General features: G+C 40.8%; 1 protein-coding gene and 1 long non-coding RNA gene across 3 annotated transcripts; one reads left to right on the top strand and one right to left on the bottom strand.

The window, feature by feature from the left end:
• Positions 1–4,940: 4,940 nt before the first annotated feature.
• On the bottom strand, positions 4,941–9,379 carry TUBA1A (tubulin alpha 1a). 2 transcript variants are annotated; one of them, XM_032645999.1, is made up of 5 exons: positions 9,032–9,130; positions 7,152–7,240; positions 6,778–7,000; positions 6,487–6,635; positions 4,941–6,133 (listed from the first exon to the last, which is right to left on the bottom strand). In XM_032645999.1, the coding sequence occupies exons 3-5, from the start codon at positions 6,896–6,898 to the stop codon at positions 5,153–5,155; spliced, it is 1,251 nt and encodes a 416-aa protein (XP_032501890.1). In that variant the 5' UTR covers positions 6,899–7,000; positions 7,152–7,240; positions 9,032–9,130; the 3' UTR covers positions 4,941–5,152. The 2 variants fall into 2 exon arrangements, with proteins under 2 accessions (XP_032501890.1, XP_032501889.1); XM_032645998.1 differs by lacking the exon at positions 7,152–7,240 and having other exon boundaries at positions 9,032–9,379.
• On the top strand, positions 9,158–21,778 carry LOC116760706. Its single transcript, XR_004351809.1, has 4 exons — positions 9,158–9,281; positions 17,999–18,081; positions 20,468–20,562; positions 20,989–21,778. It is a non-coding gene; the product is annotated as an uncharacterized LOC116760706 (long non-coding RNA).
• Positions 21,779–22,497: the final 719 nt, after the last annotated feature.

The following is a 22,497-nucleotide window of genomic DNA, read 5'->3' as shown; positions in this document are numbered from 1 at the left end:
CCTGACCAGGGATCAAACCTGTGCCCCCTGCAGTGGAAGCATGGAGTCTTAACCACTGGGCCGCCAAGGAAGTCCCCTGTTCACCCCATTTAGTATTTTTTTTAAACCTCAGATATATTTTTCATCTCTAGAATTTTGATTTGGATTGTTCCTCATATCTCTATTTTCTTGAACATATATCATATAATTATAATAACTTTTAAGGTTTTTGTTTACTAATAACATTAATGAATTATTTCATTTATTCTAATATGTAATAGTTTCAAAATAACAATATCAGTATTATTAATAACTACATGATTACTGAAAACAGCTTGGTTTTTTGGAGTTCCTTTTCTTCCTTAGGCTATATACTTACTATGGATATACAACCAAATTACTTTCTTTTTTTTTTGGCTGCCCCCCCCCCCGCACCTCCCGCAGCTTGTGGGATTTCAGGTCACCGACTGGGGATCGAACCTGGGCCCTCAGCAGTGAAATCACAGAGTCCCAACCACTGAACCTCCAGAGAATTCCCAAATTACTATGTTTTTAAGTCACTTGAAATAATTTTCCAGTTTGTAATTAAGCCACCAACTTCATATTTGGTTAGATTCACTGGTTTCATTTTGCTTTTAATTATTAGATATTTTTTCCACCGTGATTTAATTCTTTTGTATGATACATAATACAGTCACATGTTTCTACAGTCAAATGATACAACAAATACCAAAGAAGTCTGGTTAGACCATATTCCCTTCCCCTACAGGTAATTTTTTTTTTTTTTTTTGCTGTATGCGGGCCTCTCACTGTTGTGACCTCTCCCGTTGTAGAGCACAGGCTCCGGACGCACAGGCTCAGCAGCCATGGCTCACGGGCCCAACCGCTCCGCAGCATGTGGGATCTTTCACGGACCGGGGCACGAACCCGTGTCCCCTGCATCAGCAGGTGGACTCTCAACCACTGCGCCACCAGGGAAGTCCCTACCTACAGGTAATTTAAAAAAATTTTTTTTGATTTATGCTTCCATTGTTTAATTGTAGTAAGATATGCAAACATAAAATTTACCATTTTAACCTTTTTAAAAAACTGAAGTATAGTTGAATTTACAATATTATACAAGTTTCAGGTGTACCACATAGTGATTCAATATTTTTATAGATTATACTTCATTTAAAGTTATTACAAAATATATTGTAAATTAATTATACTTAAAAAATAAAAATTAAAAAGTTATTACAGGGCTTCCCCGGTGGCACAGTGGTTAAGAATCCACCTGCCAATGCAGGAGACACGGGTTTGAGCCCTGGTCTGGGAAGATCCAACATGCTGTGGAGCAGCTAGGCCCGTGCGCCACAGCTACTGAGCCTGTGCTCTAGAGCCCGCAAGCCACAACTACTGAAGCCCGTGTGCCTAGAGCCCGTGCTCGGCAACAGGAGAAGCCACCACAATGAGCCTGCGCACCGCAGTGAAGACCCAACGCAGCCAAAAAAAAAAAAAGTTATTACAAAATAATGGCTATATTTCCCTGTGCTGTAAAATATATCCCTGTTGCTTCCATTTTAACCCATTTTTTATTATTATCATCATTTTATTTATTTATTTAACATCTTTATTGGAGTATAATTGCTTTACATTGTTGTGTTAGTTTCTGCTGTATAACGAATTGAATCAGCTATACATATACATATATCCCCATATCTCCTCCCTCTTGTGTCTCCCTCCCACACTCCCTATCCCACCCCTCTAGGTGGTCACAAAGCACTGAGCTGATCTCCCTGTGCTATGCGGCTGCTTCCCACTAGCTATCTATTTTACATTTGGTAGTGTATATATGTCAGTGCCACTCTCTCATTTCAACCCAACTAATCCTTCGCCCTCCCCGTGTCCTCAGGTCCATTCTCTATGTCTGCGTCTTTATTCCTGTCCTGCCCCTAGGTTCAATTCAGTAGTTAAGTACATTCACATCACTGTGCAACCATCACCACTATTCATCATTCCAAACAGATGAAACACTGTATCTAGTAAACAATAACTTCCCATTATATGCTTCCCCCCAGCCCCTGGGAACTCCTATTCTATTTTCTGTCTCTATGAATTTGACTATTCTAGTTACCTCATAATTAGAATGAGACAATATTTGTCCTTTTGTGTCTGGCTTATGAATGATGTCCTCAAAGTTCATCCATGTTATAGCATGTGTCAAATTTTCCTTCTTTAAGGCTGAATAATATTCCATTATATGTATTACATTTTGTTTATTCATTCATCAATTGATGGACATTAGGGTTGCTTCCACCTTTTGGCTATTGTGAATAATGCTGCTATGAGCATAGGTGTACAAATATCTGAGTCCCTACTTTCAGTTCTTTTGGGTATTTACCCAGAAATGGAATTTCTGGATCATATGGTCATTCTATTTAATGTTTTTAGTAATTTTTACATTCTTTTTTTTTTTTTTTTTTTGCGGTACACGGGCCTCTCACTGTTGTGGTCTCTCCCGTTGCGGAGCACAGGCTCTGGACGCGCAGGCTCAGCGGCCATGGCTCACGGGCCCAGCTGCTCCGCGGCATGTGGGATCTTCCCGGACCGGGTCACGAACCCGTGTCCTCTGCATCGGCAGGCGGACTGTCAACCACTGCACCACCAGGGAAGCCCTACGTTCTTTTTTAAACTAAACAAAGCCATTACGATCTCATGGATTTTAACAAATTTTGTATGGTTCAATATATTGCAGTCAGTATTGTTTTCAATACTTATATTGTACCATCAATGAGAGCCCCTTCAACCTGACTTCTGTGTCCCTTTGATTTGACTTTAGTCTTTTATATCTTCCTTGCTTTCTGGAATGAGAAAATACTTGGGCTAAACTTGTATATTTCCTGCTCCAGGCTTGGAATTAGTCATTTCTCTAAAATGTCCTGCTTCCTTTCAGTGAGAAATGATATTAAGCGACCACCATCTGAGTGCTGGGGATACTACTGTTACATTGGTTCTAGGCATTTTCAGTGGACAAAGCTATAAAATGTTTTTTTTTTCTTTCATAATAGAGAATATATAACAAATTCACACTGATATTTACAATTGAGATTAGGATCATAGGGCTTTTATTTAACTTCTGATTTTTATATTTGTATTTCTTTTATCCTACGTTTTACTCATTCAACCAATAACCATTGTACATCTACCGTATCCCTTATATTTTGCTGTGTGCTGGGAATGTACATTAAGAAACTGACATTTGATCTAGTTGCCAAATTTTTGGGGGGGCCGTGCCGTGCAGCATGTGGAATCTTAGTTCCCCAACCAGCGATTGAACCCGTGCCCTCTGCAGTGGAAGCATGGAGTCTTAACCACTGGGCCACCAGGGAAGTCCCTCCACATTGTTTTTTATCTGAATGAGCAAGACCTTTTACTTTTGTGCATCAGATCTGTTTGCATTAGCTTTAGTTAAAACTACTGAGCAATTCTGAATTGGCTTTCAAATTAGTTGATCTTTTTCTTTAAAAAATATTTATTTATTTGGTTGCACCTGTTCTTAGTTGCAGCAGGTGGGCTCCTTAGTTGCGGTTCGCCAGCTCCTTAGTTGTGGCATGTGAACTCTTAGTTGCAGCATGCATGTGGGAATCTAGTTCCCTGACCAGGGATCAAACCCAGGTTCCTGCATTAGGAGCGTGGAGTCTCATCCACTGCACCACCAGGCAAATTCCTCAAATTAGCTGACCTTGGCTTATTTCTTCTTCTTCATTATCTCCATTAATTTACGTTAAACTCAGATTCCAGTACTACAATTCTATTACACCCCTTAGTTGGCAGTGCCAAGGAAAAAAAAATTAAATAGGCAGTTAATACCAAAAAAATCTTTTCATCATCACTGGGTATTATCCCAGAACAAGGTAATGTGATGGCTGTTCTTGGGTTCTTAGCCTTTTGGTCATTTGGACTGGCAGCTGAACTCTATTGTTGACAAAACCCCTTGGTCCAAAACTGTTTAATTCACTGTGTTGGTTGTTGATGCCTACTATTACACTGTTAGAGTTTTGTTCTTTGAAGTTATTGGCCCATATTAAAATAAGAATATCCTTGGAGAGTTAAAGTTCAGACATATAACTAACACATTAGAGTGAATAAGTGTATCAGCCTTTTCCAGTGTGATATTCAGCTGAAAATAACTTTGGAGAGAAGAAAGTAAAAAACTAGGTCTAGCATAGTAGGAAATTGCTTGGAGAGAACAGACTACTTTTGAGAACCCAAGGCAGAGGAAGCATGATGGCACTAGACACTTGCCAAGGAGATGAGGTGCATGAAAATAAGCTTATAAGACCTGATGATGCATTTGGAATATTTACCATTTTATGTTGGTTGTATGAGACTCAGCAGTCAACCAGATTTTGGTTGTGTATTAGCAAATATCAATTCTCAAAGTACTAGCAATTTAAGTAACTATTATAATGGAGTCAAAACTTAAAAGTAGCATGGATGTTATCTAATGGTAATCTTTACTGCCTTTTTTTTTTTTTGTGGTGCGTGGGCCTCTCGCTGCTGTGGCCTCTCCCGCTGCGGAGAACAGGCTCTGGACACGCAGGCTCAGCGGCCATGGCCCACGGGCCCAGCCGCTCCGTGGCACATGGTGTCCTCCCGGACCGGGGCACAAACCCGCGTCCCCTGCATCGGCAGGCGGACTCTCAACCACTGCGCCACCAGGGAAGCCCTACCGCCTTTTTTATTAATCGATTTTTAAAATTGAAGTACGGTTGATTGACATCTAATAGTAATCTTTAGATATGCATGTTATATTTTATAAATAAGTTTTATAATATACTAAGACAATGTAAAATTAAAAAATAAATCGTTGCATAGAATATGAATAAACCACAGTCAATAGTTAGTTATTCTTTCTTCTCAGTCTACTGAAGAGATGAAAATTTTCAGACACCCACATAGAAGGCACAAAACTGAGCTCATTTAAGACAGGGAATACTTTATTCAAACCCATCAGAGAAATGGATAGCTTGGATCTATAACAAAGCGTCGTGTTTGAAAGCATAGGTCAGTAATTGTACATGAGAGTATACACTGCTACATACAAATTAACTGATCAGACCACAACTTTTCAATGTTTAAAACAGAATAAGCTTCCCTGTAAAAGCAGCACCTTTGTGACATTTTAACTTTAGTATTCCTCTCCTTCTTCCTCTCCCTCTCCTTCAACAGAATCCACACCAACCTCCTCATAATCCTTCTCAAGGGCAGCCATGTCCTCACGGGCCTCAGAAAACTCTCCTTCCTCCATGCCCTCACCCACGTACCAGTGAACAAAGGCACGCTTGGCATACATCAGGTCAAACTTGTGGTCCAGGCGAGCCCAGGCCTCAGCGATGGCTGTGGTGTTGCTCAGCATGCACACAGCTCGCTGTACTTTGGCCAGGTCTCCACCAGGTACCACAGTGGGAGGCTGGTAATTAATGCCAACCTTGAAGCCAGTGGGGCACCAGTCCACAAACTGGATGGTACGCTTGGTCTTGATGGTGGCAATGGCAGCATTGACATCTTTGGGAACCACATCGCCACGGTACAACAGGCAGCAAGCCATGTATTTACCATGGCGAGGGTCGCATTTCACCATCTGGTTGGCTGGCTCAAAGCAAGCATTGGTGATCTCTGCTACGGAAAGCTGTTCATGGTAGGCTTTCTCAGCAGAGATGACAGGGGCATATGTGGCCAGAGGGAAGTGGATGCGAGGATAGGGCACCAGGTTGGTCTGGAATTCTGTCAGATCAACATTCAGGGCTCCATCAAATCGCAGGGAAGCAGTGATGGAGGACACAATTTGACCTATCAACCTATTCAGGTTAGTATATGTTGGGCGCTCAATATCGAGGTTTCTACGACAGATGTCATAGATGGCCTCATTGTCTACCATGAAGGCACAATCAGAGTGCTCCAGGGTGGTGTGAGTGGTGAGGATGGAGTTGTAGGGCTCAACTACAGCTGTGGAAACCTGAGGGGCTGGGTAAATGGAGAACTCCAGCTTGGACTTCTTGCCATAATCGACAGAGAGACGTTCCATCAGCAGGGAGGTGAATCCGGAACCAGTTCCCCCGCCAAAGCTGTGGAAAACCAAGAAGCCCTGAAGACCTGTGCACTGGTCAGCCTGTTACAAAAGAAGAATAGAAAAAATATAGTATTGCTCTTTGTGATACCCTCATAGTAATCATAATAAATATTTTCACTTTTCATATTAACTCCAAAGATTTAGGTTGTATTCTGACAAGAAACACTTTTTTAAAAATGTAGACCTTCCTTAAATTACTCAGCATTACTTTATTAAAAATATATCCATTTATAAAATGACATCAATAGTTCATATTTTAATTGAACTTTAAAAAAACTTTAAAGGAGTAATTAACCTCACTATTACATTTCAATTCTGTGTGAAAAAAAGAGCATATTCCAAATATCTCCCTTAGGTTCATTAATTTACTTTATTCTTGAGAATAAACATACCAGTTTCCGAATTCGGTCCAAGACGAGGTCAATGATCTCCTTGCCAATGGTGTAGTGACCTCGGGCATAGTTATTGGCAGCATCTTCCTTGCCTGTGATGAGCTGCTCAGGGTGGAAGAGCTGGCGGTAGGTGCCAGTGCGAACTTCATCTGGAAAAGGAAAACGAAGCAGCCACCCATCACTAACAACCTGCACAAGTCTGCTCGACCCCAGGGCATCAGTGGAGCCCCCAGGACACACCTTCTGTCCCATACCTCCAGGATCTCATTGGGGTTACTGAGGTCAACTCACCAATGACCGTGGGTTCCAGGTCTACAAACACTGCCCTGGGCACATGTTTGCCAGCGCCTGTCTCACTGAAGAAGGTGTTGAAGGAGTCATCTCCTCCCCCAATAGTCTTGTCACTTGGCATCTGGCCATCAGGCTGGATGCCGTGTTCCAGGCAGTAGAGCTCCCAGCAGGCATTGCCGATCTGGACACCAGCCTGGCCAACGTGGATGGAGATGCACTCACGCTGTGGGAAGGAACAGAAAAAAACTGTAAAATTAGTTGTATTAACATTTTCAGTTTTCAGTAAATTCCTAAAACTAAGAAATATAGAAGTATTCTTCAAATTTATTTGAGGTCATATTCATAACACAATAGAAGCAGTTAAGGAAAACCACCTGCTGTAAATGCTGCAGATGCGTGTGGTCTGAAGAATAACGTTGCACTGTTTAGCACATGGTGCAAGCCCATTGTTCCAAAAGCCAGGCTTGAATAGAAGATTTCTCATATTTAAAAAATATTCAAAGCACAGAATTTGTAAAATGAAGTAAATTCAATCAGTAATTAACTGTAATCAATATTACTGCCTCCTTTCCCTTTAAATAAAGATGAGCATTTCTGCTAAATAGGACTTGGTATTCCAACATGGACATCTGTACTGCAGCTGAGGCTGGAAGCCACACCCTTTTGCAGTCTTTCTGCAGAATCCATCAGTACTAGCGGATTAGAAGCTAAACAAGGAATGCCTTCTGCATTGCTGCATTGCTGCATTTGCTGTGCCTGGTGCCAGCCTGTACTGTCTGCTACATTATTTAACAGAGCAAGCTCTATTTCCAGCAACTGCCTACATGATCTCATTGTGCTATTCTGCCAGTTTTCCTCCTCTGACCCAGCCTGGGACCATATGCCTACATTGAAATGAATTAATGAAGATGCACTAGAACAAAAGACAGCTGCACAAGAGTATGTCTTCTTTGTCTGCAGCATTTTCATTTCTTAAAAAAAAAAAAAAAAGTTTTCCCAGAATCTTCTCCACTGCAAAAAACTGAAAAATTATTAGTATCTTTAAAACAACGGTTCCTAAATTACAAATAAATAGCACATGAGAAGCTACCAGACAAGGAATAAAAGCCCAGTGAAAGGATAATGAAATATTATTTAAAACAATAAAATAGTATTTTCATTCTGAGATTCTGTAACCACCACAGAATACAGAATATTCATACTCATTACATTCAACAGAGAGTGTCTTCTCTCTGGCTTCTATGGCTACAGCTTCCTTTGTCTATCCGTTGTCTATTCACTGACAAATGGGGGCGGGGGGGGCGGAGGGAAGGGCGTTTCCCTGGGTCCTCCGCAATACAGCACCCTGGCTCACAAAATCGGCTTTCTCTCTCGCTGAACGTGCGGCCAAGACGGACATACACGAGTCAGTCAGGGCTGGGCGGCCCCACACCAGACATTAAAGGGCTTGTCAAGTGAATTGTGATTTTGCTCCTCAAGAAAAAAAAATTTCATCTAAGTTTTAACAGTGAATGAAAAACCTTTTAACGCCTACGGCGTCTGCAATGATGAAAGGCTTATTAAAAGTCTTCTCCTGACAGAGGAGGCTTAGTGAGGGCGAACCCCGCCCTGTGGTTCCAAGGCCAGAGAAGCAAGAAACAAACAACTCCGCCCCTGCGCCGCCTTGACGCCGGCCGCCACGGGTTCCAACAGAAACTAACCATTTTCCCCGTTAATACATGGGTATCTTTCTAAAACGTCAACGAACTGGCGAGGGATCTTTTTATATTAACCCGAAGCTCCGCTTTGTCCCTTTCCTTCTCTCCCCCTCTTCTTCCCAGCAACACCCACCGACCCCCGACTTTTTGGTCGACTCCTCCTCTCCCTGTCCCTGGGGAACAACGCGAGGAAGGGCTCTTCGAGTCACACGAATACCGTGCGCACACACAGGGGCCGAGCAGGCGACGCCAATATCGCCTTCCCTGCCCCATGAGCTGCTTGCTGCAACGAAGGGCTCGGATAACAAAAACTCCCTCCGCGCCGCCTTTGTTCTCTCTCACTGTTCCGCTGCGCCCTGGACGCAGTTCTGGCTGGGCTCCTGCACCCCGCACTGCGGCGGCGGCCGGGCTCAAGGATTTGGGGCAAATCTCAACCTTGCAAATAAAGCGTAAAGCTACACTGATCCAAACGAGTTGTAAAGGAAGAAGATTTTCCAAGTAGACCCTGGGAAGCTGACCCCACCCAACGGTCACAAAGCCGGAGAAAACATTCTTACCATAGTTGCTGTTTTGTGGCTGCCGAGCAGATGGCGGAGAGGAGGAGGAGAGGTTGTTGCTTCTTACAGCGCGACTCTTAGGCGGTCGATGTAAGAGAACCTGCGGCACATGGGCGGATGCGGCTCCCTATATACAACTCGGTCACCATGGGGATGGGCTGGGGCCTTTTCCTGTTGGTCCAGACCCCTCAATCTGCCCAGAGAAGCCACGACAGAAGAGTGGTGATTGGTGCAAGCGACATGGGATGAGGTAATCTCTCACCCACCCCTTTTTCCCTAGCATCCATAGACTGCATCCTTCAGACAAAGAGACCGTGCAAAAACAGTCAGCCGAACATCCATTATGGGGTGGGGTTGGGAAGGGGTGAGGGGAGGGAAGAAAGAGAAATAGAGTTGGATGGTTTTATGTTGTTTAAACCTCAAACTACAGTTAAAATTACCAATGTAAGAGTTTTTTACCCAACATGTAATCGCAGAATTTGAGATGAGATATTTAATGGAAAATTATTCCCAGCCCCTCCCTCAAAGAATACTAAACTGCATTCGGTGAGGATTCAACATCTCTAATTGCTTTAAAAATAAAGTAGAAGAGAAGATGGGAATGTTGCTTAAAATGGCTTGGGTAAATGTAATTTTTTTTAATTAAAAAAAATTCAATAATAGGACCATCCAAAATGGTTTCTCAGGTTCAAGTAATTTATTTTCAGACCTTCTTTTGCAACCCTCTCCCTAATAGTTACACAAAAACAGAAGATGGAAAGAATAATCATACTAAATACGGAAGCACACAAGTAGTTCTAACATGAAGATAATGAAGATCTAATGAACATACCATACTTAGTCTGCTAGAAATATTCCTTTACCAGAAGTCTATGTAATATATTTTATGTAGTGTATTGTTCCTTAAAATGAATCATATTGCCTAATATAGAATTGAGAAAATACAAAGAGAAAGAACTGAGTTCAGAAGCTAGTACTACCTGTGCATGCAGTTATATTCTTCATTGTTCTCTCTTCCGGAAAGAAAATTAAAAACGAGGAGCGCTGTATAGTGTAAAAAAGAAAACCATTTTGTAATATTGTCTCAGACGACCGTGTAGATGTCTCAGACGACCGTGTAGATGTCAGCTCAATAACTGCATTTCTTTTTTATGTAGCTCTTATGCGAATTCAGTAAATTCTCCTTCTCTAAGATTAGGCTTTTAACTGTGGGAATTGTAGCCAGCCTCATACTGTTGCTATTCAACTAGAGACTCTGGTGGTTGCTCAGTTGCCTCTTGGGACAAAAGGCTTTGCTTTCAGCCCTAGGAAATGGATTGCAGTAACATTCTTTTGCTATTTAGAAAGGTTCCATTACCAACAAGGATGTGGTATGCGGAATATGACTCTGACTGGGTACCATTTGACGTTGCTAATGAAATTTCATAGGTAAAGAAGGTTGTTATTGCCACCGAAGTTGAAAATTTGTATTTTGGTGGATAATTTTTTCTTTTGGTTTTTAGCAACAGATTTTCAGCGTCTGCAGCACCATTTATAGTGCTCTGCAGAGCCCATTCATTCCTGCTGGGCTGGCAGTCAGTGCTTGGGTGTGGGAGGGAGGGACTTGAGACAGCTGCTGCAGGTTGTGGTGTGACAGTGGCGACCATGGATTTTTCTAGCCTGAGAGCCACAGCTCTGCTTTACTTGTTCAAATTTGCTGCGGTAGTCATCCCTAGAAAAAAATGAGACCCGACATACAAATAATTTTATCCACTTCTTTCATATTTTACAGGAAAAATAATTTTCATTATCTTGTCTCTATACCTTTAGCAAATAAAAGTATATTTCAGTAAAGAGACAGAAGGGTTAAGGATGACTTGAATACTTTTTACTGAACCAGGAAATACATTTAACAAAAGTAAGAATTAAATGGCATAGGGAAGTTTAAGGATTAATAAGTAGCTCATTGAAAATACTTCTTTCAAAAGTTTAATAAAGAAATAAATTACACACAACTGGACCATGGTAAAGTGTACAAATCTCCTTTTTTGGAATAAGAGGTGCAGTCTTGAATTTTATTTTCTTTACAATATGAAAGCAATATGTCATTTCCCCAATAGTCTCAGTTCTTTACTGCAATTTACAGAGGATTAAATAAAAGAGAGGAGGGCTCATGCAATTGATACTTTGTAATTCTATCTCAGAAGCATTCATGAAAATTGGGATTTTTTTCCCTCCCCTTCGACATAAGTAACAATAAGATCTAGGTCAGAAATAGACTATGTGAGCACTGTTAATCTTAAATATATAAATGGGAGAGGAGGGGAAATAATAATCTATTCTTTTTGTTCCTGATTATCTGACTTAATAGCATACAAGCTATGGGAAGCAAAAAAAATTTTTTTACTAGATCATTTTTTTAAAACTTTTATTTAATTTTGGCTGCATTGGGTCTTTGTTGCTGTGTGCAGGCTTTCTCTAGTTGCAGCGAGGAGAGGTTACTTTTCATTGAGGTGCAAAGGCTTCTCATTGCAGTGGCTTCTCTTGTTGCAGAGCATGGGGTATAGGCGGGTGAGCTTCAGTAGTTGTGGCTCGTGGGCTCTAGAGTGCAGGCTCAGTAGTTGTGGCACACGGGCTTAGTTGCTCTGCGGCCTGTGGGATCTTCCCGGACCAGGGATTGAACCTGTGTCCCCTGTATTGGCAGGCGGATTCTTAACCACTGCACCACCAGGGAAGTCCTACTAGATCATTTTTTAATATTTACTGCCAAATTCTTTAACTTACATCAGTATACATGTATAAATATTCTACTAATGTATTCTTTCTTGTCCACAATAAAATTAGGATAAAACATTTTTTCTTTCATAATATTTGTGAAATTTAAATTATTTATTTGGGTGTCTACATCTCCTCTTCATTAAAATGTGAATCCTAGTCACAGATTGCCTAGCATATGGTAAACATCATATACATGTTTGTTGAATTAAATGAATGATTTCTGTCTGTGCATATTTTCATAACTATTATCATGGTTAATAATTTAAAGGTATTTAATAAAGTATTTTACCTTACTTATTCAATAAGCATTTACTTGCTGTCTGCAATAAGCCCTGGACCATCCAGTGTAGCATGGAGAATTCAGAGGTAGTAACATGGTCTCTTTTCTCTAGAATCTTCTGGTCCAATCAAAGTAATAAAACAAGTACAAGTATATAGTTTTGAGAATGGCATGTGTTTCTGTGTGTGTATGGGGAGGAGCCTTGTAGAATCCATTGCATGACCCCATGTATCTAACTTATGTAGGAAACAAGGGAGTTGTCTAACAATTTTTCTACTTCTTCACCTCCTATTTATCCCTAAATGCATTTCAGTCTGGATTCTGCTCCTACCACTTCTTGAAACCAAATGCCCTCTCCATTTGTTGCTAAATCCATTGGACACTTTTTGGTTCTTGTTGACCTGTGATAAGCTTTGTCACAGTTGACTGTTATCTCTTTCTTTCTTTTTTTTTGCGGTACACGGGCCTCTCACTTCTGTGGCCTCTCCTGTTGCGGAGCACAGGCTCCGGACGCGCAGGCCCAGTGGCCATGGCTCATGGGCCCAGCTGCTACGCGGCATGTGGGATCTTCCCGGACCGGGGCACGAACCCGTGTCCCCTGCGTCGGCAGGCGGACTCTCAACCACTGCGCCGCCAGGGAAGCCCGGTTATCTCTTTCTTGAGACGCTTTGTGCCGTTGGCTTCAAAAGTTCTCTGTTTTCTGTTTCCCTCCTACTTTTTTTGTTTCTTCTCAGTTTCTGCTGGTTCTTCCTCTTCTAATCTTTAAATGTTGGAGTTCCTCAAGGTTCGGTCCTAGACTTTTTCCTAATTTTATTCTATGGATCTTGCCCTAGTGTCTGGTAAGTGTTCATTCCCAACGCTGCAGATCCTTTCTATATGCCGATGGCTCCTTGACATCTTCTTCTTTTTTAAATTTTTTAAAACATCTTTATTGGAGTATAATTGCTTTACAATGGTGTGTTTGTTTCTGCTGTATAACAAATTGAATCAGCTATACATATACATATATCCCCATATCCCCTCCCTCTTGCATCTCCCTCCCACCCTCCCTATCCCACCCCTCTAGGTGGTCACAAAGCACCAAGCTGATCTTCCTGTGCTATGCAGCTGCTTCCCACTAGCTATCTATTTTACATTTGGTAGTGTATATATGTCAGTGCTACTCTCTCATTTCGTCCCAGCTTACCTTTCCCCATCTCGTGTCCTCAAGTCCATTCTCTACATCTGCGTCTTTATTCCTGTCTTGCTTGACATCTTTTAGATCCAGATCTTATAGTAAACTTCCAGTCTCTGGCTGGGTTTCTCACATGTATCCCAAATTGAACTAGTTATCGTCTCAAAAATATGCACCTCCTACAAGTTCTCTTGCTCAGTAAATAGAGCAGCACACATCTGGTTTCTCAAATCAGAAACAAGAATTACTCTTGACATCTCCATCTCCTTTTCTGAACACCATAGAATTATTAAGTGCTGCCAAGTCTACCTCCTAAATATCTCTCAAATATTATTCTTTTCTCTTCATCTCTATTGCCTCCACTCTAATAAGTACATCATCCCTTGCCTGGAAAACCTCAGTGCCCTTCTAGATTTCCTCTACATTCACTCACTCTTACCCCTCTCCAGTTCAGTCTCCATACAACAGCTGGAGTGATCTTATTGTAATACATATCACTGATCATGTCATAATACAGTTATAATATGTTAATTTTAACAGTATAAACTCATGAGTTCATAAAGTTATCCCCAAAAAGCAAAAGAAAATTAAAAAAAGATAAAAGTGAATTAAAAATAATCATCTGATACCATTGCACCATTGGAAATAACTGGGGCACCAACTGCATATTCTATACACTGGCAATCATATAGTCAAATAAAGAATTGAGCATTTGTCCTGCATTTCCTGTACAAATTGTATTTCAAGGTGACCAAATGGCCCTAGTTAACCAGAGAAAATCATTCTTTACAGAGTAATGCCAGCTTGTAAATGTGGAAGTAATAATAGAGTCAGAAAAATCACCCTTTATATCCTCTAATGAAATAATTTGTTAAGGCAAAGATTATCAGTGGATGAAAACCCAGATAAAATATTGATGGGGAATGTTTTAATGGAAGGATAGGCTGTTGCCATCTGAACTCACTAGTCAATCATAGCATCACTAAAAGTGGGACAATCACACCCTGTGAACCTAAGATGTGATCCAGTAAGAAGTACACAGCATCACCTATGCAGTGATCTAGCAGAAACAGTTGTGCTGAATCTAATTAAGCCTTTAGAGCCAACTTCCGTTTAGTCTGACAACTTCAACTTCTGTGACGTCAGATGACATCATGAGGAGGAAAACAGACAACTGCAGAGTGTAGGACATTCTACAGCACAAATTATCTTGTTTCTGCAACAAGTCAATGGTGAGATGGGTGGAAAAGGTGGGAAAGGGGGACAGCTCTAGGTTAGAAGAGATTTTGGAGACTAACTACTAAATGTAACAGCAGATGTTGTTTGGATCCTGGTTCAAACAAACCAATGTAAAACATTTTGAAGATAACCAGGGAAATTTGAATATGGACTAGTTATTAGATAATACCAATAAATTATTATTAATTTTATTAAGTGTGATAATGGTAGTGTGGTTATGTAAGAAAATTTCCATAATTTTTAGAGATGCATGCAGAAGTGGTAGGTTAAATGAAATAAGGTCTAAGATTTGCTTTAAAATACTTCAGCAGGGCTTCCCTGGTGGCACGGTGGTTGAGAGTCCGCCTGCCGAGGCAGGGGACACGGGTTCATGTCCCGGTCCGGGAAGATGCCACATGCCGCAAAGCGGCTGGGCCCGTGGTCCATGGCCACTGAGCCTGCGCGTCCAGAGCCTGTGCTCTGCAACGGGAGAGGCCACAGCAGTGAGAGGCCCACGTACCGCAAAAAAATAAATAAATAAAAATACTTCAGCAAAGAAAAAGGGAAACGATGATAGATAAAAGATTTTTGTGGCAAAAATCTTGATAGTTGTTGAGTTTTAATAATGAGTATATGGAGTTCATTATACTTTTTTCTCTATTTCTGAGTATGTTTGAAAATTTCTTAATAAAATTTTAAAGGATATAAAAAAAGAAATTGTGAATGCTGAAGACAAATTTTATCTACTTCACAATTTATTCTGTACTGCCTTAAGTGAAAAGTTATAGAAATTTAAGAGGAGGAAAAAGTCTTTATATTATAATCTATGGTTTATTGTGAAAACCTTTATTGGGAATGGTGGCTTTTAACTGAATGGGTTGGGAGTAGAGTGAGTACTTTATTATTTTATTTTATTTTAAAACTTTATTTATTTTTGGCTGCGTTGGGTCTTCGTTGCTGCGCACGGGCTTTCTCTAGTTGCAGTGAGTGGGGGCTACTCTTCGTTGCGGTGTGTGTGCTTCTCATTGCGGTGGCTTCTCTTGCTGCGGAGCACGGGCTCTAGGTATGCGGGCTTCAGTAGTTGTGGCACGCAGGCTCAGCAGTTGTGGCTCGTGGGCTCTAGAGCACAGGCTCAGTAGTTGTGGCTCGTGGGCTCAGCAGTTGTGGCTCGTGGGCTCTAGAGCACAGGCTCAGCAACGGGCTTAGTTGCTCCACAGCATGTGGGATCTTCCCGGCCCAGGGCTCAAACCCGTGTCCCCTGCATTGGCAGGTGGATTCTTAACCGCTGCACCACTAGGGAAGCCCAGAGTGAGTACTTTAAATAGGGAAAATAATATTAGCAAAGACATAGTATGATGATGATATGGTGCCTCTATAAGGGAGGGCAAAGAAATTGACTTGATTAGCGCATGCAAGAGAATTGTGAGTGATGTGTTATATGAGGAGAGTGGAGCATTTTGAACCCCAGTCTGAAGAAGGAGTTTGGGCTGAGTTCACACACACAGGCAGTGTGAAGCCTTTATATTCTTATAGAAAAGAGTGGAGGGAAAAGAACAGCATTTTTGTAAAATTAATCTGACAGGTAAGTGGAGTAGGGAAAGAGACTGGGGATAAGTGGATCAATAAGGAGGTTATGGTAATAATCTAAGCAGAAGGTGTCAAACCATTGTAATTACAGTAGGAATGGGTAGAAGGTAATAATAGAAGAGACCATCCAAAGGAAGAATCCCACTGGTGATTGGCTGGACATGAGGTAAAAAGGAAAGAGTCAGAATTGACCCTTAGAGTTTTGAGCCTGGAGAACTAAGAGAATGAAATGGTAGTGCTGCTTTTTACAGAAATAGGGAAGTTGAGAAGGGATACACATCTAAGCAGGATACATGCGTTTGTGTGTGTGTTTTGGGGAAGGTGTTAAGGGCAGGACCCATCAGTCAATGTGATCTTACAAGTTGAATGTTATACTGTTTGAGGTGATAGGTGGATTGAGTGGAGAAGTCGTAGAGGCCACCGGGAATCTGAGATTGGCACTGCTCAGAGAGAGGTCAGCATCAGAGGTGTGACAATGTATATTTGGAACCTAATGACAACAGCATTACGTGCCAGTGGTGTGGTATAAGAATAGAGCTCTCCAAGTGTAACCCAGAATTTCAAGTTATGCTGTTGAATGGGCAACACGGGTACAGCTATGTTCACCAAGTGAAAAGCCTGTCTTTCTTTTTTATTCTTTATTTTTAAAACTTTTTATTGAAGGATAACGTACGTACATAAATTTTCACCAATCATAAATGTACAGTTTTGCAAACTTATGATTACTAGAGTAACCAGTATACAGATCAAGTAACAGAACTATCTGAGAGGCCTCCCTCTGGTTCCCCTACCCTGTCACTATCTACTCTCAGTAATCCCCACTGACTTTTAGCACAATGGATTTGTTTTGCCTGTTTTTGAAGTTTATATAAATGGAATATACTCTTTTATATGTGGGTTCTTTTATTCAATGTTATGTTTGTGAAATTCACTCATACCACTGAATGCAATTGTAAACTGTTCTTATTTCTATGTAGTACCCCATGGTATGAATATACTATAATTTATTTATCTATTTCCCAATGTTAATGAATATCTGCATTGTTTTTTGCTATTACAAATGGCATTGCTATTAGCATTCTTGTACATGTGTTTGGGTGAATATATTTACAAATTTCTGCTGCTAGGAATTTCAATTCCTAGTAGTGGAACTGTAGGGTAATAAGGCATGTATATGTTCAGTTTAGTAGAAAAAAATGTTAATTTTTCCAGAGTGGTTGTGGTTATGTACACTCCCACTAGTAGTATGCGAGGGTTCTGGTCATTCCTCATCCTCCTTCACTGTAGCCATTAGTGACTGTAGCACCTTCGTCATGGTGCATGGCCTTCTCTCTAGTTGTGGCGCGTGGGCTTAGTTGCCCCACGGCATGTGGGATCTTAGTTCCCAACCAGGGATTGAACTGGCATCCCCTGCATTGCAAGATGTATTCTCAACCACTGGACCACCAGGGAAGTCCCGTGACTTTAATTTTTAACTAATGAGGTTGACACCTTTTCATTTGTTTATTTGTTTATCTGGATATCCTCTTTGCTGAAATGCCTGTTCAAGTCTTTCTCATGTTTTCTCATGGGTTGCCTGTTTTTACCAATCTTAAGCGTTGGTAGGAATACATTATATATTATGAATAAGAGTCCTTTGTTGGATTTACAGATGGAAAAAGAAAATCTTTTCCCACTCTGTACCTTGTCTTTTCACTCTCTTAATGATGTCATGTGATGAGCAGACGTTCTTAATTTTAATGTAGTTCAATTTACCATTTTTTCTTTATTGTTAGCAATTTTTTGAGTTATAATTAAGAAATCTTTGCCTACCCACAAGGTCATTAACATACTCTCCTGAAGGATTTATTGTTCAACCTTTTGTATAGTTCCACAATACACATGGAAATTGATATTTTTATGTGTGTATGGTACAATGTAGGGATTAAGATTTATTTTTTTCTCCATACAGATATACGGTTGACCCAGCACTATTTATGTAGGAGACCATCCTTTTCCCACTGGACTTCAGTGACACCTTTGTCATAAATCAAGGTACCATATATATATGGAAAGCCTCCGTTCTTTCTAGCTCATACATATTCCAACTTAATCATTTTCTAAATTATTAAAATCTTTTTTTAACCCAAGTGATTAACTCATATGGATGAACAACCGTATAGGCTTCATATGTTGATTTATTTGTTTTCTTCCTGGCAACATATTGATTGCCTTCTAAGGTGCTCATATTGGGCCAAGCATAGCCTAGGGTATTAATAGGTGCTTGTTTGGCTAAGATTTAACTGGACATAATGCATTCTGATAAGTCCCAAGGAAGAGGCTTGGCATGATCCTGTGCAAAGACATATGTATTACTTATAATCTCCAGATCTTTGGGGGGTGGTGTGGTGTAAAGAATGCAGGAAGGCTTCCTGGAAGAGGTGATACTTGGGGCTGTCTTGAAAAATGAATAGGAGTAGTAGGTACAAATGTGGAGGAGAGTCCACATGCAAATACACAGACAACTGGGTGAGTTTCAGAAATTGGAAGTGGTTTGTTATGGTTTGTTACATAAAGTATAAGGGGATTGGGGAATACTAGTCTGGAGGATTATGCAAAGAATTGATTATGAAAGGACCTTATTCCAAACTCAGTGAGAGCCATTAAAGGAAAGAGGAATAATGAACTTTGCATTTCAGCAAGATCCTGACTGCTCTGTGGAGAGAGAATAGATAGAACAAAGTTGGGGATGGAGGAACACGAAGCAGGGAGACTGGTTAGAAGATGGCTGGTTAGTTGATGATAACACTGATTTAAGGAAGTGGTAGTGGCAATGGAAAACAGTGGATATATTTGGGAAATATATGGAAGGTTGAATCTAGAGGAGCTGCTGATATGTAGGAATGAGGAGCAGCAAGGAATGAAGGATGGGGCTGCTGCCTCCAGAGCCAGCCAGCCTTGGGCTTAATTCTCCTTTTTGTCATAATTTAGACCAGATTAGAAAGACCATTATGGATTTAAAGAATGGACTGGGGGCTTCCCCGCTGGCGCAGTGGTTAGGAATCCGCCTGCCAATGCAGGGGACACGGGTTCAAGCCCTGGTCCGGGAAGATCCCACATGCCGTGGAGCAACTAAACCCGTGCGCCACAACTACTGAGCCTGTGCCCTAGAGCCTTCGAGCCACAGCTACTGAAGCCCGCGTGCCTAGAGCCCGTGCTCCGCAACAACAGAAGCCACCGCAATGAGAACCCGCACACAGCAACGAAGACCCAATGCAGCCATAAATACATAAATAAATAAATAAATAAATTAAAAAAAAAAAAAAAAAAAAAGAATGGATTGGAAGCGTTTGAGATGGAAGACAAGGAGACTAATTAGGAGGCTATTGCAATCATCCAGGCTTTATGATGAAAGTCATGGGGATAGAGGGAAAGAGAGTGGTTGGAAGGAAAGTGATGGATTTGGGGGATATTTGGGAGTTTGATTTACCTGATTTGGGAATAGACTTAGTAAATTAAAAACAGAAACTTTCCTGGTGACGCAGTAGTTAGGAATCCGCCTGCCAGTGCAGGGGACACGGGTTTGAGCCCTGGTCCGGGAAGATCCTACATGCTGTGGAGCAGCTAAGTAACTAAGTCTGTGCACCACAACTACTGAGCCTGCAAGCCACAACTACTGAGCCCGAGCGCCTAGAGCCCGTGCTCCGCAACATGAGAAGCCACCACAGTGAGAAGTCCCCGCACCGCAACGAAGAGTAGCCCCCACTCGCTGCAACTAGAGAAAGCCCGCACGCAGCAACGAAGACCCAATGCAGCCCAAAAATTTAAATAAATAAATAACAGTAAAGGACTTCAAGAGAAAGCAGTGTCAGAAAAGGACACACAGATGCACTGGCCAAGAAGGAGAAAAAGCAGAAGACATTGATGTTGTAGAAACAAAAGAAGGACAGTGTCAGGATAGAGTGCTGAGTAACATCAAATACTGTAGAGGGGTTGTTAATAAGGACAGTAGAGTGTTCATTGGATTTAGCTACAAGGAAATAAGTATACAGCAAGGGCTTGGCCAAAAGACATAAAACATGTTTTCTGGCCCAGAGGAGTTCAAGGTCCCGAGAATGGAAACTGTGTTGAGTGCTGTGAGAGAGAGGTCAGTGCAGGAGCTTTCAGACACAAAGAACCGTGTCACATTTCCCCACTTCATCCCACTGTGGTGTACACTGCCTCTGCATCCTTTTGAAATGACCATACCTGTCCACCTCATGCTGCCTTCCTCATGTAGGTTTGATTGTAAATGGATAAATTCAAACAACTAAGTTTCCCTTGAATTCCACAACAAAAACACACCTCAAATTCTAAATTTAAGCAAGGAGATGAATATGATTATGCTGACATGCTGAATTTACATTTCTCTTTTTTTTTTCTACATTTATCTTTATTTTAGGGTTCAGCACTGATCAAGGTATTGAGTGAACTGGCTCTCACTAAGTATGGCCTTTAAAGACTATCTGCTGCATTCCCCTTGACAAAATTTCAATGGTAAGGTCTAGGTAAGAATATGACCCCACACCTGAATTCAGAGTTTTATTTAAAGCTTAACATTCATTTTTTCAACCTCTGGTCAACAAATGCACTATTACTAAATAATAGTTTTTTTCTGGATAATGGTGGTTAAGAATTATCTGTGGTGATTCTGGTACCTGAGTTTCATCTATTTTGGGAAGGACGTTTATATGTAGTATAGCAGAGACAAATATTAATGAATTTCTGTTCTAGAAGTAAGACTTATAAAATAACACATTAAACACGTGTACCCTGTAATATGAAAAATATATCTCTGGTATTGTAGTGCAATGTTTTGAGGTCACTCTGATGTTCAGTCATTTACTGAAACACTGTTTTTAACAAAATATTTATGTACTGAGATACACATTTTAATTTGTAATTTTGCTCTGGTACATTGAGGAGGTGCTTTACCCAAGTCTACTGATGGAATCTGACATTTGGAAAAAGGGGACAAAACTTGAAGAGGCTCAAAGGCATCCGGAGAAGAGAAGAAAGAGAAGGAAGTGTAAAAGACAGTAGGTAATCTCAGTTTTCCATGAAACACAATTTATAATTTAGTTGCATTTCATTAACCCAAATTACATACACTCACAAGAATGCACATTGAACTGCTTCAGTCCTGCCCCTCCTTTACCTCAAAGCAGATGGAAATTAGGTGGCAGACTGGGAAGGTTGCCATGGTGTACTGGCTACAGGGATTTAGTAGCAATCAAAAAAAAGCTCCAGAGTCCCTTCCCCCAACCATCCAAATGTGTGTTTCTCTTTTTTTCTCTCAAGCCCTTGTCTTAATTAATTCCATGTTATAGAGAAATCAGGGTGAGATTGATTTACTAGTGAGAAAAAATTTTTACTGCCTCCAAAATTGTTTATAGATGAATTGATATTGTTAGAAGTAAAATACTGATGAATTATAACTGGTCCATTTTTATGTAGAGCTAGCCACACAAAAAGTAAGAATTTAGTTTTTAAAAGTCTTATACAACATGCTCCCCATCTTTGAGACTTATATTTCTTACTGGTTTTTATCCCCCTGGATGACCTGCAGGCATCTCAAATTCAATATATCTAAGTGAAATTAGTTGTTTTTCTCCATTACCCTCCTGAGTATTCTATACTCTCAATTATTCTATTCTCAATATCAGTTCATTGTCACCATCTTTCTAGTCTATCAAGCTAGATTAAAATAATAATAACTTCATATAATATTTACTATGTGTCAGGCGCTATTCTTAGCACTTTATGTATATTATTAACTGATTTAAGTTAATCCCAATTAATCACTAAATTCTGTCAATTATATTTCAAAATTGTCATAATAAATATTTGCAGGATGAACAAATGACTAATCATCTAAAGCTTGACCAATTTTATTAGCCAAAGGGCTTAGCTCAAGGGGAGGATGTGGCAGAATATTTAGGAATTGCTCTTTGAGCTTCCTCTTTTTTTTTTTTTTTTTTTTTTGCGGTACGTGGGCCTCTCACTGTTGTGGCTTCTCCCGTTGCGGAGCACAGGCTCCAGACGTGCAGGCTCAGCGGCCATGGCTCACGGGCCCAGCCGCTCCGTGGGCATGTGGGATCTTCCCAGACCGGGGCACAAACCTGTGTCCCCTGCATCGGCAGGCAGACTCTCAGTCACTGCGCCACCAGGGAAGCCCCTGAGCTTCCTCTTTAAGCATTACATGTATAAATCCATGAGCCAAAATAGTAGAAGATAACCCTTTGTAACATATTGGAATCATCCACTACACCAGTGTTTCCTCAATGTGCTGAAGTAACTAGGGTGCTAGTTAAAAATACTGATTCCAGTTCCTGCATTGAAGAGTCTGATGCAGTAGGTCTAATTCAGTAAATAGTATTCTCTTAGAATTAATAATTTACTGCTTGGAACTAAAGAGTTTTAATGCTTTGG

The sequence above is a fragment of the Phocoena sinus genome, chromosome 10 (assembly GCF_008692025.1).
Source record: "Phocoena sinus isolate mPhoSin1 chromosome 10, mPhoSin1.pri, whole genome shotgun sequence".
In the NCBI taxonomy this organism is placed as follows: domain Eukaryota; kingdom Metazoa; phylum Chordata; class Mammalia; order Artiodactyla; family Phocoenidae; genus Phocoena; species Phocoena sinus.
This window is presented reverse-complemented; position numbering and strand designations above follow the sequence as displayed.